The following is a 17,950-nucleotide window of genomic DNA, read 5'->3' on the forward strand; positions in this document are numbered from 1 at the left end:
CTTAACATAATTTACAATTAGTCACTAAATTCTTAAACAAAAATCACTAAAACTTAAAATAAAACTAATATTTACGTGGCTCGCCACGTAACTCTCATCTAGTATATATATATATATATATATAGATATAGATATATGTTTATTTCAATAAAAATAAAACTAAAAAGTCCAAACACGTTGCTCCATGAAATTGACCAAAGAGGAACTATCCTTGTGAAGACTATAATAGTTTTTATCATAGAAACCAAACTTCTTTTCTTTTTGTCAATTAGGTTTTGTTTTATCTTATACAGATTTGAAGTTTCTAAGTTTATATATTGTTGAAGATCTATCTTCAAGGAAATAAGTCAAATGTTGTAGTGTAATTTTACAAAATATATGTTTGGAAATAAGATCTATCTTTATTTTTTTCAAAAAAATAAAAGTGTTTGGAAAAATATATGTTTCTAGTTGTTATTTTGTAGAATAATATTTAATTTTAGAAAATTCTACAATACACCAAATACACTAATGTACTTTTATCTATTTTAGCATTCAAAATAATTTTTTAGTCAATTTTTTTTCATGATCATGTAAGTTATACTTATTTAAGACATCCTACAAAATTTTAAGAAATTTGAAAAAATTTAACACACCAAAAATAAGATTCAAAAAATGTGTTGCACGCGTGACTATTTTAATGTATACGCGTGTGAAATAAATTTTTTGAACACTACTTTCTATATTGTAAATTATTCCAAACTTTATAAAATTTTGTAGGATATCTTAAATAACTATAACGTAAATGAATATATAAAAAAATTAAATTAATTTTTTTTTTTGATATCAAAATATATAAGAGTGTATTAATACACCCATTTTAATGGTGTGGAGTATATTTTATTGTTCTTTTTTTTATAAGAAATTAAAATATTAAAAATTGATTGAGCATTGTTATTCTTTTTTAATGAGTGATTCCGAATGGTTAGCATTTTTTTTGGTAGTAATTGTTAAATTATAATATATTTGACACAATATTATTATTATTATTATTATTATTATTATTATTATTATTATTATTATTTTAACAATAAACAAACTTTTATTAAAAAAAATTAACTTTGAGTACATAATAAGAAGAGATGAAAAAATTCCATCCAAACTAAACATGCAACACAAAGTCAATACACCCCTTTTAAAGAAGAATAATTATCTTTTTTACCCCCTGTACTTATGACACTATATTATTATGTCCCTTAATCTATTCAGCTTGTTATAAATAGTCCTTGTATAATTTTATATGCATACATTTAGTCCTTCTGTTTATTTTGTTTAAAAATACCGTTTGTATTGATGATGTGGTATTATAACAAAGGATAGAGTAGTAATTTCATCTCTTTTTAGAGGGAAAATTGACTATGAGGTGGCATAATAACTGACAATGAAAGATGATTAAAAAATGATTTCATAACCTTTTAAAAAAATTTAATAAAAATAATTTTATTAAAATAATTCCAATCGTTTTTTAGCCGTTCAAATTAGAAAAAGGTGTAAAATTAGGATTCTACAGTATTTGAAGAGATGGATATGATCACTAGAAAGAACATGGGATTTTTGGAAAATTAAGGTAATGATATTCTATTTTTTGGGATGTTATTTTTCATTTTTTTTCCTGTGATTGTAATTTTTATGACTTGTAATTTATTTTCCTAATGGTATATAATTTTTCAACTACTATCTATGTATAATGCCACATTATTAATTTAACAGTCAACTTTAGTCAATTTTAACAAAATTAGATAGAAGGATTATACTATTCCAACTGATATATTTTAGGGGGTATTTTTAACTACACTTATAAATTAAGGGGCATCATAGTATAGTGTCATAAGTACAGGGACTAAAAAAGCTAATTATTCTTTAAAGAATCTAATGATGGACCATAACCCATACTACACATGCAACACAAAGTCAATTAGTCAACTTTTCATTGGGTAGAGCTAGTAGTTAGCACGTAAAAATGTCAAACACTATATACTCTTAGTTATTGATTTTCTATATTAAACTTATGTAATATCCAGATTAAAATAGTATTTAATTTTTTTTTTTTTTTGGATATTAATTGAGCGAGGATAATTATCTTGTTTCTTTGTGTTGTTAGTGAGTTGATATTATTGCTTAGAGTAGTTGTACCAATTTTCTAGAGAGAGTTAAAGTTGTATTAACTACGAAAGTAAAATATTATGGTATTTTTACAGAGTAAGTAATCGTTTAATTAAAGCCCAATATGAAGGTCCATTAGGGTTTTATAATATATTTAGTGAGTTTAATTAATTAATGTTAAAAATTCGTAAGTTTGGATAAATTCGCAGGATTAAAAACTGTTTTACTAAAATGATCATATCTGGAGTTCTAGAGCTCGGATTAAGGTGATTTCAGTGGCGTTGGAAAGATAATTTAAAGATCTATAAATTTTGTAGAAATAACTATATCAGAATTCGTAATTTTTCTAGGTCAAAACTAAGCACCTAAAGTTACGAGATTGAGAGCTTACAATTTAAATTTAAAAGTTAGATATTTGTTTATTTAATAATTTATCATATTATTATTGTTATTATGTTAATATTATTATTATTCATAAAAATAAAGCTAATAAGAGTCAGAATAGTATAGGTTTCATTAACCCTAAAATTATATCGTTCTATTCTTCCCACCTATCTGAGCAAGACTAACCCTAAAAATTTTCAAGTCATCTTTCCATTACATCCTTAGCCAAATCTATACCACTCTTCACTTTCATCTTTGATCACCATCATCTTATGTCTATCGATCCAAGTAGCTTGATGTATTTGAGGTAAGAAACTCTACATTTACTTATTTATTGATCACAATAGGAGAATTTTCGTAGGTCTCCTTTTCTTATTTTTCAGAATGAAACATGTCTCAGTAAAACTGTCATATCTCTTTAAATACTCATCTGATTCTCGCAATCTTGGTGTCTATAGAAAGCTTATTAAATTTCCTATAATTCTTATGAAGAAAGGTTTTACTGAATCGAAATTTATCTATGTCAAAAATTAGTATTTTTACGCTGTTTGTTGTAAATCGTTTTTCATATTTTCTATATAAGTTGTTTCAGTAAAATCCAAATATCTCTCTGAATAATGATCCGATTCTAGAAATCTTGGTACTGTTGAAGAGATAATTCAATTTTCCAAATGTTTTATGAAGAAACCATTCACTAATTATTGATTATTCTAAGTCAAAATTATTGTTTTATTGCTGTAGTTCGAAATCCATTTGTTTCAGGATTTCTAGAAAACTGTTTCGGTATAATATCTATATCTCTTACGTTATAACTCCGATTTTAAAGATTTTAGTGTCATTAGAAAGGGAATTTGATTTTCTAAAACTTTTATGAAGAGAGTATTTGTGACAGTCAGTAGTCCCGTGATCCGTAAGGGGAAATACCGGGTAAGCTGTACAATCCCACACCGCCTGGGGAAGGTCAAGTGGGATGATTCTGAGACTGTGTAGGTATGGGACTACACAGTTGAAGAGAGCTTAAATGGATTGATTGGTACTACCTATGTCAACAAGGTGCATCTTGTTTTTCGGTAGCCCATCTCGAAAGAACTCCACAGTTAAGCGTGCTTGGCTTGGAGCAATTTCAAGGATGGGTGACCTCCTGGGAAGTTTTCCCAGGATGCGTGTGAGTGAGGACAAAGCACGCTGGAAACACTCGTGTTGGTCTGTAGGGTCAGTCATCAATCCAGGAAGCAGCCATAGTGACGTACTCGTGTATAAGAGCCATTCATTCTGTGGGTGTAAGGACCTAATGGAGGCTTGAAGCGGGGACGTTACAGTATTCTCTGATTTGGAATATTTTAGTATCAAAACTTTGTATTTCCGATGTCTCCTGTGATTCGTTACTCCATATTCCTTCTCAGAAATAGTTTCAGTAAAACTATCATAACTCCCTCAGTTTTAATCCATTTTTAATGATCTATATATCGTTGGAAAGATAATTGAATTTCCTATAATTTTTATGAAGGAAACTTTTACTGAATTCGTGTAGTTATTGGTCAAAAATAGTATTCTTTATAACATCTTTGTAAGAGTGTGAATTTTAATGTTAGGGCCTTGACCCATGTGTTATTATAGGTAGTAGTGACGAGATAACAACTCTTAAGCAGCGGGATTTGAGGTAAGGAAATTAGATAGTTTTGTATGTGTTTATCTACATAAATTTAAATTCTTTATGTATTGAAATATGACTTATGATTTGTTTTTATGAATATGTATATGGTACTGAGAATGTGTGGTATGGACACAATATGAGTTTGTGAATTGATACATAGATTATGGTTGTATGACTTGTATATGTTGTATGCTGTATGTTGTGTATTGTATGTTGTATGGTGTATGGTTTATGTTGTATGTTATATGTTGTATGCTAACGTCTCAGGTAAAGTGAGGGACCATGGTGGGGTATGATACGGGATAAGGCCGTTGAATGTAGAGATACCCTACCCTACATTTTACTGAGTCGTGTATGAGATTGTTATGGTGGGTATGATACAGTGATGTTACTGTTGAATATAGAGATACCCTATCCTATAACAATGGTAGGGCTGCATAGGCCCATGTTATTATATGGGCAGATTAGGCCCAGGATATTGTAGGGTCAGGCTAGGCCCGGGTTATGTAAGTAATGGCTATGATATGCCAATGTTGTGATAATGTTATTATTATCTATAGTATGTATATGATTATGTTATGAGTATGATATTGGAGTTATGATCTCTGTATATGTGTACGGTGTGAACAAATAGTATAGACTTGTATGATAAAGGTTTCCATATGTACAGTTATTTGGTTATAGTTATAAAAGAGCATGTATGATATTGCTAAAACTTAATAAATACATTAATGGTATGTGTGATATTATATGGTATTGTTTGATAAGCATTTCCTTACTGAGCTTTTAGCTCACCCCCTTACTTTCCCCATACAGGTATTAGACAGGGAAGTATGTATAGTGAGCAGGGTCGATTACGTACGTATACTGTGAGCGGCTACGGGCGGACAAACGATCTAGAATGCCGGTGGTGCCTTAGTTTTATTTTAAGCAGTTGATAAATCTAACACAGTGGAAATGCATTATTTAAAATTATTTACTTACTGTATCTTGTTTTACAAATGAAGGATCCTTCTCTGTTGCATTTTGATTTTTTTTTAAAATCCACTGTTGTATTTAAATTATTTTTTTTTATCTTTTCAAATTATGCATGAAAATAGTATTTTTGTAAAATAAGGCAAAATATTGGAGCGTTACAACTTAATATTAAAATACATCAATTGTAATTTTGTCAATTTGTATTAACGTTGTTTGTTTGTTTGGTGTTTGGTTCTTTTCAGATAGTATTATTGATGTTATATTATTTTATATAATATAATATTTATATTAAATAATTAAGTTGTACATTATTAAGTATGACAAAATATTAATTTTGTCAAATTGTAACATATATTTTGGAGTTACAAAATGTGTAAAATAATCATAAAATAGAAGTTGCAAATCCTTTAAATTGATGATCACTTGAATATGTAACTCTCATCTCTTTTTCACTCTTAAATTAGTAAAAGATGTTACTAATTGTTTATGAATGTGAATGAATGATAGCTATTAAAAATATAGCTGTTGGAGACTTGATTTATTCATTTATAAGGTGTATAAATGGTTCAAAATTAAGTGGAAGTGATTTGAAACACTTTAGAGAAGAATTGGCTAAAGCTAAAAAAAATGGTAACTAGTAACTAGTTACTGTTTTTTCAGCATACAAGCACAAACGTTTGTGAGTCTTTTTAACATTCCAAAACTCCTCAAAATCACCCATTTAATACTATAAATGCCCAATTTATAATTGATAGCATCCAAGGACTTTATGGTAGTTATTCAAGTTCATATAGGAGTGAAAAACTCTATAAATAGAGGCCATATTGTTCACTTGTTAGAGAAGTAGTTGAAACCATTTGTAGTGGTTAGAACCTTGTGAGGATATGCTCATTCTTAGACACTAGGCTGAGCATATGAGGCTTGATAAATCCTTAAGAGCATTTCTAGAGTTTCTCTGAGTGTCCATGTGAGTGATTCTGAATTGGTTATCAAAGCACAGAAAGGTCTTCAATCTATTTGGAATATTGATAATTATGTTCATTTATGTAATCAACTCTCTAAAAGCTTTTTATCTTGTAATTTTACGTTTGCTTCTCGTCGTTGTAATTTTGCCGCCCATAATGTGGCTAATTGGGCGTTTGCCCAGAACATCTCAGGTTTTGTGGAACCCTCCTCAATTCCTGATACTATCCTATGTAATGACCGTGAGGTCTAATTTTCATATATATCAAACGCTTTATTTTCAAAAAAAAAAATAAATAAAGTGTCCATATGAGGGAGGAAATGACTTTTAGGACAAAGATCCTTGAGCCTTGGTCAAGTTTTTTGTGTGTTATTTTTCTTCTTCTTCTCTAGCTTTCTTGTAATCTTGATGAAATACTTCTATTTGTATTTTGAGTATTTTGATTGTAATCCTCCTATTCTCTCTTGTAATGAGAAATTTTTCAACAATTGATTTTCAAGTTAAAACTTTTACTTTTTAAATTGGACTAAATTGTCCCGCAAAAATAACATTGTGGTTTATAATTTGGCTAAATATACTTTTAAGCTAGACAATAAATTATACTGGTTTGAAGAGGTCTTAGCGCCTGTCGATTGTTGAAGTCTTTTCGAGAATGTAGACCACATTTTTCAAAAAAAAAAAAAAACACATCAATTGTGCTCCTTAAAAGGCTCTCAAGTTTTGAGCACTTATTACAAGTTTTTTTTGGCAGTTAATCAGATTCCTTTATTCCTCTTCTTCTTATTTTTTAAGATAAAAATAGAGCAATATTAATAGTATCTAATACTTTTAGAAGTAACGCTTTACAATTAGTTAGTGATATTCTTTAAAAGTTATTATATTAAATTATAAAATAATTTACAACGTAAATATTTACATTTAATTTTCGGTTGTAAATAGATAATACTTAAATTTAATTTTTTACGGTAATAGTACTTAAAATTATTATTTTAAAACTATCATAAGACTGGCCATTAAATGTAAGTCATTAATTCATTTTCTTATTATATATTTAAATTAATTTTTTAATAAAAAATAAAAATTTAATGACCTAAACTAATCAGAGATTGCCACTTGATCATTGACTTTGACACTTAACGGTCAAGTACTTACAAAATTTCTAAAAATATAACTTAGGTATTATTAATTAATTATTATTATTACTATTATTATTATTATTTTAAAAAAAAATGTTGTATAATTCAACTACAAATCACATAAGTTTAATTTAAAATAAAAATAGGAAAATGCCACCCACCCAGATGGTGTGCTATGGCACAAGCCCTAGTTTTACTAAGGTCAGCTCTAAGCTAAGGCAGGTTAAGATTACGCCTAGAATCTATTCATCTTAGGTGTCCAAATAAAAATATTTTAAAAAATATATATTTTTTAATATTTTTTAAAAATATTATTTATTTTTATAATAAAAACCATTTTTTTAAAAAAAAAAATCTATTTCAACTCAGAAACGACTTACATCTTACAAATAGTTAATAATATTTCACAATAATTATTAAACTATAAACTAAAATATGTAAATCTCTTACCTAATTACATCAATAATATAATATTTAATGCTAAATACTACCAATGTCTTTTAAGATTTATCCAATGCAAGTCTAGCTAAAATGTGGTAACTACCATATTTTTTCAAAAGCTCACACATGTGATATTAGACAATAGTGTGCCAAAAAATACCATCACAAGCTAGCGTCTCTAACGCAAAATAGTAAAATAATAATTAGGCAAAATGCGTATACGTCATGCTAGCCTAACTCGTATTTTTTGAGCTTTTTAAAAATATAAGTCGTGTCGTGTAATAATTTTTATAGAATAGACCCAACACGGTCCACAAGTCCAGTAATTTCACACCGCACTCAGATTCGTGTCATACTTTATTCAGACCGGCCGGTTTTTCTTAAATAGACTAACTTATTTTCTTATACAGACTCAAATTGATACTTCATATTTTTATATTTTTATTACAATTGATGAGTTAAATAATAAAATATATGTATATTTTATAATTTTAATTAGTTTTAACAATTTTTTTAATAATAGTTACACACAATCATATAAAAAAAAATTAAAATTATTATAACTAAAATATTACTATCTTTTTAATTGATAAATAAATATTTATCATTATTACTATTATTAAATTATTAGACTTTTTAATATCCCGTGCTTTTCAATTATTCTTTTTATTATCACATTATTTGTTAAAAAACATGTGTCATGCTTTCGAGTTAAACTATCCGTGCTTAAGTACGGTACTTTCAAACTTGTCGTGTTGTATTTAAGTTCATATTTTTTGTATCGTATCGTATTTAAATCTATATTTTTTTGTATTATGTCGTGTTATGCCTAAACACATATTTTTTCATACCTTATCAATAATCTCGACCCATATTTACAGCACTAGACATCACTAATACTTTTTAGTAATTCTCATTATATGCAGTTTCACCTAAGGCAGCTCAATTAGTGACTTTGTACAATTATCCAACATGACTAATTGTGGTTAATGACTCAAAACAGAAACTAGCAAAACAGTAATTGATGAGATAACTCAAATAAGATCATTTCAGAGACACATAAAATGTTGAAAACCAAATCTTTGGGACTTTATTTTATACACAACCAACATCACGTACGTGAGTAAGTAAGCCTAGTGGATTCATATTCAAACATGAATCCAACCACTTCTATCATCTCATTTATATATATATATATATAGATATAGATATATATATAGAGAGAGATGTTATGGGAGTAGAGGCTTACAATAGCATTGTCTTGGCAAGCTCCAACGCTTTCTCCCGTCCGAACAGTTTCTCTACAATGCCCAGAGCAAACTCCATGGAAGTTCCTGGACCTCTGCTGGTGATTAGGTTTCCATCCACCACCACCCTGTTTTCGGCTTCGCTCTGATCCGACAGTTTGTTCGCCATAGCAGGAAATGCTGTTGCTTTTTTCCCCTGTATAGAAGAAGCCGATAGTTGTTTGAAATTACAAAAATCTATTTGTACCAAGTATTTAGAAGTAATATTTATGTTCCTAACACTATATCAGGACATAAATTATTGATTTAAAATACTTTTAGGCTAGCATCATGTTTCAAATACACAATGACATTTTCAAATCTATGTAAAAAAGAATTATTGTAAGAATAAAAGAAAAATATTTTATTGCAAAAATTAAGAAAATTTGTGGTATAAATATCATCAATTAAAATTAATAATCGCACAACCCCTTCTTATCTTCGTTCTTATGAAACTCAAACTCAAAAAAAAAAAAAGAGTATTTTTTTCATATGTGACTGAATAACTTCATTTTCTCTGATCATATCACTTTTTTATTCCTATACTCTCTCTTCTTCTTCTTCTTTTTCTCTTCCATAGTGTAATGAAAGAGCTTTTTTTCTTTGAAAGCTTTTTTATTCTTCAAATGCTAAACTATAACACTTATTTATTATATGTATGAGAGTATTAGAGATGCTCCTGAGGAGCATAAGCTCTTGATAAACAGATATATACGTAAACCGAGTCACATTCGTGTGAATGGTTGCCATACCTTGAGCAAGCCGTGGGGCTCGAGGACTAGAGCTGGGGAAGCACAGATGGCTCCGTAAGGTCTATTCGATTCCCGTTGCTTCTTTAACAAGTTTACTAGCTTTTCTGAGTTTGCAAAAGCTTGAGCACCACCAAGTCCGCCCTTAAAAAAAAATTACAGAACATCAAGTGATGGAAATCAATAGATGGATGATGACTTGAATCAAATGGTGACCAAATAACTTACTGGCAAAACTATGACATCGTACGAAAGTCTGGCGGCCTCGTCGAGAAGCATATCTGCTTCGAGTTTGACTTGGCGAGAAGCCAGAATTTCTACTTTATCCTCAACAGACGCCACAACTACATTTGCTTTTGCTCTTCGTAAAATATCAATGATCATAACAGCTTCCATTTCCTCTGTACCGTTGGCAATAGGTACAAGAATCTGGGACAAAGTAAACCGTGCATGAATTTGTGAAAATTTCGGTATCAGCAAACCCATTTTTGAACTCATTCATCAGTGTTCCTCGTAATTTTGATAAATGAGGGAACACAAGACACTAATTTTGACTAAATTATCAAATATATAAGCTGGCTCCCTTATCCATTATTCATCGAGTTAGACTTAAGCATGTTAAAGTAATTTACTCGAATCCTTTCTAACAGAGGTAGATTAATTCTAAATATATTCATAAACTCAACAACAAAAGCAAAGTATAAACAAAAGTCTCACTCTAGGGCCATCATTGAATGTCCATTGCACAGGATTAAGCTCCTTTATAGTATAGTCTTCACCATGGTTGGATCGCATTACCTATTTAAAGTTTCATGAGCCAAAAAATAAATCAGAAGAGTAAAAGAAGCAATTCTTCTGTAAAAAGTAGAACAAGATGATAAACGAAACTATTAGCCAAGTGGGTTTAGGTATGGTGGTAACAGTGTAAAAGAGGGATAATAACACATCAAACAATTCAGTTGGGTATTTTATGTATCACTCGTCAGTAGAAGATTGTTTTCAAATTAAACTTAGCATAATTTATACAGCTGTGAAAGCACACAAAGTGTCCAAAAAAATTCAGCCACAAACAGTAAGAGAAAAGGTAAACTATAAAAAGTAGTGCAAACTAGTTGACAGTCTTTTGAGCCAAAGCTAACAATTTTTTTTACCAATTTCATGAGTTCAGTATCAGCCCAAGCTAGATATTGGCATCACCACTTAACAGGCTTTAAAAGTGAATCTCTACCACCAATATGTGCTTCCCAAACAATCTCTATCTGCTTAACCTTCCCAAGAACTTGTTTCGCAATCATTATTCTAAAAGTGTCTTACGCAATTGCTCTAAGCATTCGAAAGTGTTGGATTTTCCTCATTTGAAATCCAATGTTTAGCTTCCAAAGAATCTACTGAAAAACCCCATTTAAGCTTCAATAACTAAAGTCACAAACAAAAAGAGGTTTGCTCATTCAAGTGTGTTCAAACAGATGTTTCCTCCATATATTTTTCATCTTTTGTCGAAAAAGAATATGACCTTACCAGCGGGCCAGAAATTTCATCAGCTTTTTCCTTCCCATACAACTGCTCAACCAGTGCAACAGCATATTCCATTGTAGTCCCAGGTCCACGACTTGTTACAACTTTTCCATCCATTTGCACTCTTGATTCAACAGCATTTGCAGTAGAGGCTAATTGTTCCATAAATGCCGGATAACACGTTGCCTGTCAACATTCAACATACATTCATCGATAATCACTACCAAAACACAAGAAACTGCTCAGTACAGTACATAGCATCATGTCAAGGAATCGTAATAGCCGTAATAGCTTAGTATGCTTACTTTTACACCCTTCAACAAACCCCAAGCTCCGAGAGCCACCGCAGGGGAAGCACAAACTGCAGCATAAAGCCGCCCATCTGCAGCCTGCTTCTTGACCATGCTTTCTAGAATTCCACTGTTTTTAAGATTGGTAGCTCCAGGCATGCCTCCCTATAGGATGAAAAAGGCAATAAAGAGTAATTTCAAGTCAAATACATGTCTCAGCAATAGCTCAATGAACAACCCAAAAAGCATAATTTCATAAACAATCAAAGTTGAAAAACCATCCTACATATAATAGATTGATTTATTGAAAATTTGCCAAACTAGCAATATGAAAATGTTAAATTAGCAAAATAACCACATCAAATTTATACTGTGACAATAATAGTTTAAATTTATGGTCGCATAGTGTAATTTTTTGTCGCTTGTGCGACTGAACATGGTTATTTTGTTAATAAAATTTTTATAATGACTATTGTCACATAAACACACCTCAAATTGCAAAACGATAACAAAAATAATTTGCAATCCGAGTATTGTATAAGTTTCACTTTGGCGCCATCGACACAATCTCAATCAAATATTTATCAACAAAAAAGAAATTACTGAAGACATCAAGCAAAACAAAAACTGAAAAGTGAAAAGCCTCAATTCGACAACACAAAATTTTCTCTTCATCCAAACAATCAAAAGAAACAATTAAAGTAGATAATACATACAGGTAGAGTAATGAGGTCGAAGATTCCTTGTTCTCCATAATCAGTAATCAAAGCATCAGCGATGATCTTAACACCATGACAAGCATCAACACGAAGCTCCTTCTCCACAGAAGCAACGGTAACATCAGCTCCAGCTCTTCGCAAAACATCAATGGTGATCACCGCTTCCATCGGCTCCGTACCATTAGCGATCGGAACCAAAACCTAATAAAATCAAATCAAACAACAACAAAAACCGACTGAGCTTAGCTTAGCTTAATCACTAACCAAATTAATCAGAAGAAAAAACAACAAAAATTGAATGAACTTAGCTTAATCACTTACAAGCCATAAAAACCAAATCAATCGAAAGAAGAAGAAACAACAACAACAACAGAAATTGAATGAGCTTAGCTTAATCACTTACAAACCATAAAAACCAAATTAATCAGAAGAAGATCCAACAAAAATTGAATGAGCTTAGCTTAATTAATCACTTACAAACCAGAAAACCCAAATCAATCAGAAGAAGAAACAACAACAGAATTTGAATGAGCTTAGCTTAATTAATCGCTTACAAACCATAAAAACCAAATCAATCCGAAGAAGAAACAACGAAAATCGAATGAGATTAGCTTAATTAATCACTTACAAACCATAAAAACCAAATCAATCAGAAAAAAAAAAAAAACAACACAAATTGACTGAGCTTAGCTTAATCACATACAAACCATAAAAACCAAATCAATCAGAAGAAGAAAAAACAACAAAAATCGAATGCGCTTAACTTTATCACTCACAAACCATAGAAACCAAATCAATCAGAAGAAAAAGCAACAACAACAACAAAAATCGAATGAGCTTCGCTTAATCACTTACGAATAACTAAAACCAAATCAATAATGAGAAGAAGGAGTACCTTGCGAGCAGTGGGAGGAGCAGCAGCCATGGCGGTGGCGGAGAAGAGAAGGAATCGGTTGGTTTGGCGTTTGGGAGTGAAGAAGAGATTTGGAGATTTTGAATTGTAAGGGAGAAAAGAGAGAGAGTGAGAAAGAGGAGGAAAATGGAGTAATGCTGCCATTTGGATTGGTATTTATAGGATGGGTTTCATTGAAGAGTTTTCGAGAGCTCACTTAAAAAAGAGCTCTAAAACACTGTTGTTGGATATGGCGAAGAACTTGATTCCACGTGTCTTTTTACTATATGAGAGAGTTGTGACACGTGTAATATTTACACCTATATATAAAAATAAAATAATAAATATTATTATTATTATTATTTTTTGAATAAAAGGGTAATTATATTAAGTCAAAAGAGTTAGAGCTCGTGATTATTACAAAATAAATTCTTTGGTATGAAAGATAGATAGACCATACCTGTTATACTAGTCTAGGAATAAACGAAAAATTATAACTAATTAAAAATCTTGATAAATATTTACAATGAAGCACATAATTATCAATACCTCATTCAGAACAAATTCCCTTGAGCATAGTTTAAATATCTTATTTTAATAAAATGTTTATTAATAATTTATTGGTTTTTATTATTATAGATGTAGATCCTTAATCTATATATACATATAATATAGAAAAATATTAATCTCGCTTTTAGCTAACGATGCTGAGTTAATTAAAGTGATAAAAATAATAAATAATAATTAATAATAATTATATGTAATTAAGCTATAAGAATACATAGATTTATAAAAGTTCAATCATGTAATAGTGGTGATAGCCTACTCTCATTTACTCTTACTTGTGAGAAAATAAAAAATAAGTTATTGATCACTCTCAAAAGTTTATTATTTTACAACGTAAGAGCTCTCTTGAATAATTGACATTAAATCCCTGAATAGTGAAATAGATCTACTATTGATAGGAATGATTGCATCAGTTAGATCTCCCAAAACAAATAAGAAATAAAATGAAAAACTTGTTTACTTTTCTAAAATAAATAAAACTAAAAGGGAACTAGGAAGATTTTCTTTTGTTTCTTGTCAATGCGAATTTATCCTACAAAATCAAGATTGTGATCGAGATTTGAATGCTTTAACACTTATGAAAAGTACATTTGAAGATATTACAACCGTATTTACCATGGTCGGTGTATGCGAGCTTATTCTTTTAATAAGTTATTTTTGAGAAATAACTCACCCTGCACGACATGCCAAGGATGGTGTCATCCGTCCAGGTCTTCAAACGTCCCCCGTGTCACCCAAATGAATACCATGTCACCTCATGTAGAATTTAGGATAATAGAAACCTTAAAAAAAAAGTTAATCAAGCTTTAATTATTATTCACTTAGAGAAAAAAAATGTTCTTGCTCATGTTTTGAGATATCCCAATAACACATTATACAATTTTATCATAACTAGCCTACATTAATCCTTATGCGTGGTGAAAGATCTAGAAGATCGCGGTGTGAGTTTGTCATCACTATTATAGGATACAACTTACGAAAAAATTCAATGATGCCTTGATTCGCTTCAAGAGGTAAATATATCCTACCATCTCTTATTTCAAAATTAATATATGTACATATGTAGATCCTAAAGTGTGGTACATTAATATTCTATTAAATGTTTTCGCTACGCATCTGATTTAGTACCATAAACCAACACCCTCTAACTTTACTCCCGATACCAAATAACACAAATGAGAGCATTTATCTGTTTCAATACAGGAGGAACAAAGTAGGAGGAACAAAGTCGGAGTCATTATCTTCTACAACTAGATGTTTTCCTTTGAACCTATTTGCTACAGATTTAACACCTATTTTTGAATTTTGTTTGGGCAATGGAGAAGGGAAGGATGAAGAACGAGTAATAGCCATGATTATATATAGATTCACAGCAATAAAAATAGAGTACAAACGGTTATTGAAATCGGTTAATGGAAGTTTAAAAAAAATGGCAAAAAAGTAAGCAGGGGAAAATGGGTTTTGATCGTGAAGGGAGACGAAATTCAGTTATGGAAGTTTTGTTTTTTAAAAATAAAAACTGAAACAAAATTTAAAATAAAAAGAAAAAAAGAGAGGGAAATTATGGAGTGATTAATAGGAGTCAAGTCTATCACCTGACATGTAAGCAACACTTGTGCTGCATGTAATGTGTATGCAAGTGGTATAAGTGTAAATAAAAAACTTGAAGTGTAAAAAAGTAAGAACAAGCGCGTGGGAGCATTTATATAATAAAGATTACATTTTATATATTTTGGTGTAAAAATTTTAATATTTTTAAAATCCTGTTATTAAATTTCTAGAAAAATCCTTTATCAGAAAATCAAAGAAAAAAAAATCTAGAAAATTAATTCTTTGTCATATTTTTTTTTTTCTACAACTATAAATAGGAAATAAAATAATTGTTATGAATAATTGAATATCACATCATTTATAGACAATTCACTATAAGAGCTCCTACAATATTATTATCTATCATATTTGTCTGAATTTTATAACATTTCTTATACATTTATATACATTGAAATACTATAAAATAAATTTATTAATGTGACAAAATTTTATAATGGATGATTGTTTTAAATTGAGTCCCTAAAATTGACAAGCATTATATCATTAATTTAAAGTGTGTGTACTATTTGATATATAAAAAAATAATTGTACACATATCATTATTCTTGTAAAAATGTAATTTAAGTTATAAATAATATTTTCATTGGAGAATGGAGATTATATGCAATTGCATAAATTAAGAATGTGTGTATATAAGAGAATATAAATAAGTTTTTATTAGAATTTGGCAATTATTTCATCAAGGAATAGATTCAATAAATAAGAACTTGAATTGAGATTGAATTTAAATTTTTTATGCTTTATTTTTGAGTTATTTGGCGTCTTTAGATTTGTTTAGTTATTGTCTAACCAATCTAATTGTGCTACATGACTCAAAAGATTCTAAACGAATGATATCACTCTTATTAGTTGACAGTTAGAATTTATTTTTAAAGAAGGATAAATACTATTTTGGACCCTTTGTTTTGCAAAAGTTACAAATTGGACTCTGTGTTTTGTTAAATGACAAAATGGACCCTGTATTTTCTAAAATAGTACAAATAGGACCCTGAATTGATTTTTTGTCAAAATAAAGTTTAATTATAATACGATCTAAAAGTGTTATGACAAAACTGTTTACATTTTTTGTATTTGTTCGTATTAAGCATTGTCTTCAAGTTGGTTGTATTAAAAAAAAAAAGTTGTCAAAAATTAAGCTCAGGGTCCTATTTTTACTATTTTAGAAAATACAGGATCCATTTTATCATTTAACAAAACACAGGGTCTAATCTGTAACTTTTGCAAAACACATGGTCTAATTATACAAGTACACTCATTTCTAAGTCCTAACTACAACACTTATGTTTTAACAACATGCAATTAAATAAAAAATAATTAATAATATTATATTAAATATTTTTATATTTTGGTCATTTTTAGGGTTTTATGACCAAAATATAAAAATATAAAAATTCGATTCAAAGACAATAAATGAGAATTTTGAATCGAGATTGAATTGGAAATTTTTCATGCTTTTTGAGTTATTTGACACCTTTAAACTTGATTAGTTTTGTATACCTTCCAACTAAGTTCAATATGATACGTAGTTTGAAAGACTCTAAACGAATAAATTATTCTTATCTTATCAGTTAATGGTTAGAATTTTTTTAAGAAAAATTGAATACAAAATATTAACTAACTAAACTAAACGAACTTTTAACTACAACTTATTTTTTCACAACATAAAACTAAGAAAATATTAATTGATATTATTTATAATGACACACAAATGTGATGGATTAATAAACCTCATTTTCAGGGTTTTATGACCAAAGCATAAGAATAAAATAAAAAATTAATCAAACACATATAAAGACAACAAATGAGAATTTTAAATTGAGATTGATTGGAATTTTTGTATACTCTTTGAGTTATTTGACACTTTTAAACTTGTAATTTAACGGTTAGAATAATATTACTTTTATGAGTTAACGGTTATTTTATTTTTGGAAAGTTTAAGTACAGAACATTAACTCTTAATTACAATAACTTTTTTTCTCACAACTAAAAATTAATCATTAGTATAATTATTATTATATAACTATAACAACACATAAAATGTGATAATGAAGGAATTATTATTTAACAAAAATAAATTCAAATACACAAAGACAATAAATGAGAACTTTGAATCGAGATTGGAAATTTTTTATGCTTTCTTAGTTACTAGGTGCTTTTGGACTTATTTAATTTTGAGATCGTCTAACCAATTTAAATGTATTATGTAGTTCGAAATATTCCAAACGAATAATCAGTTAACAATTATAATTTTTTTTGAGGAAATTATACTCTATACCCTTTTTATGTTGTCCTCTTTCATTTTTACCCTCTTTTTTAAAGTATATCATTTTTGCCTTTTTTTTTAAACATTGTACCAATTTTGCCCTTGTAATTTCAAGATACTCTCCATGTGACTCTCTTATGTCTGGGTATTTTGGGTACAATACACTTAAAAAGAGGTATGTATCAAATAAATATAAAATTAGAGGCAAATTTGGTTAATTGATTAATAAAAGAGGCATTTTTCAACTTACCCCATTTTTTTTTAAGGAAAATTTAAGTTCAAAACATTAACTTCTAACTACACCAACTTATTTTCTCACTACATAAATTAAGTCAACTAAAAATTAATTAATATTATTA

At 29.1% G+C, this 17,950-nt stretch overlaps 1 protein-coding gene across 1 annotated transcript; it reads right to left on the reverse strand.

The window, feature by feature from the left end:
- Positions 1 to 8,706: 8,706 nt before the first annotated feature.
- LOC115697996 (protein DJ-1 homolog B) lies at positions 8,707 to 13,400 on the reverse strand. Its single transcript, XM_030625173.2, has 8 exons — positions 13,154 to 13,400; positions 12,256 to 12,459; positions 11,555 to 11,704; positions 11,253 to 11,435; positions 10,452 to 10,532; positions 9,963 to 10,163; positions 9,738 to 9,878; positions 8,707 to 9,142 (listed from the first exon to the last, which is right to left on the reverse strand). Exons 1-8 carry the CDS (start codon positions 13,313 to 13,315, stop codon positions 8,945 to 8,947), a joined length of 1,320 nt encoding a protein of 439 aa, XP_030481033.2. The 5' UTR covers positions 13,316 to 13,400; the 3' UTR covers positions 8,707 to 8,944.
- Between the last annotated feature and the right edge of the window lie 4,550 nt (positions 13,401 to 17,950).

The sequence above is a fragment of the Cannabis sativa genome, chromosome 7 (genome assembly GCF_029168945.1).
Source record: "Cannabis sativa cultivar Pink pepper isolate KNU-18-1 chromosome 7, ASM2916894v1, whole genome shotgun sequence".
NCBI classification, from domain to species: domain Eukaryota; kingdom Viridiplantae; phylum Streptophyta; class Magnoliopsida; order Rosales; family Cannabaceae; genus Cannabis; species Cannabis sativa.

What these genes read in the sequence shown, in the direction of transcription:
- LOC115697996 (XM_030625173.2), bottom strand. Translation starts at nt 13,315, where the DNA reads ATGGCAGCATTACTCCATTTTCCTCCTCTTTCTCACTCTCTCTCTTTT. An exon ending in CTCCTCCCACTGCTCGCAAG is followed by an intron (nt 12,460 to 13,153) that starts GTACTCCTTCTT and finishes TGATTTTATTAG; the next exon opens with GTTTTGGTTCCGATCGCTAA. An exon ending in TCGACCTCATTACTCTACCT is followed by an intron (nt 11,705 to 12,255) that starts GTATGTATTATC and finishes TTCATCCTATAG; the next exon opens with GGAGGCATGCCTGGAGCTAC.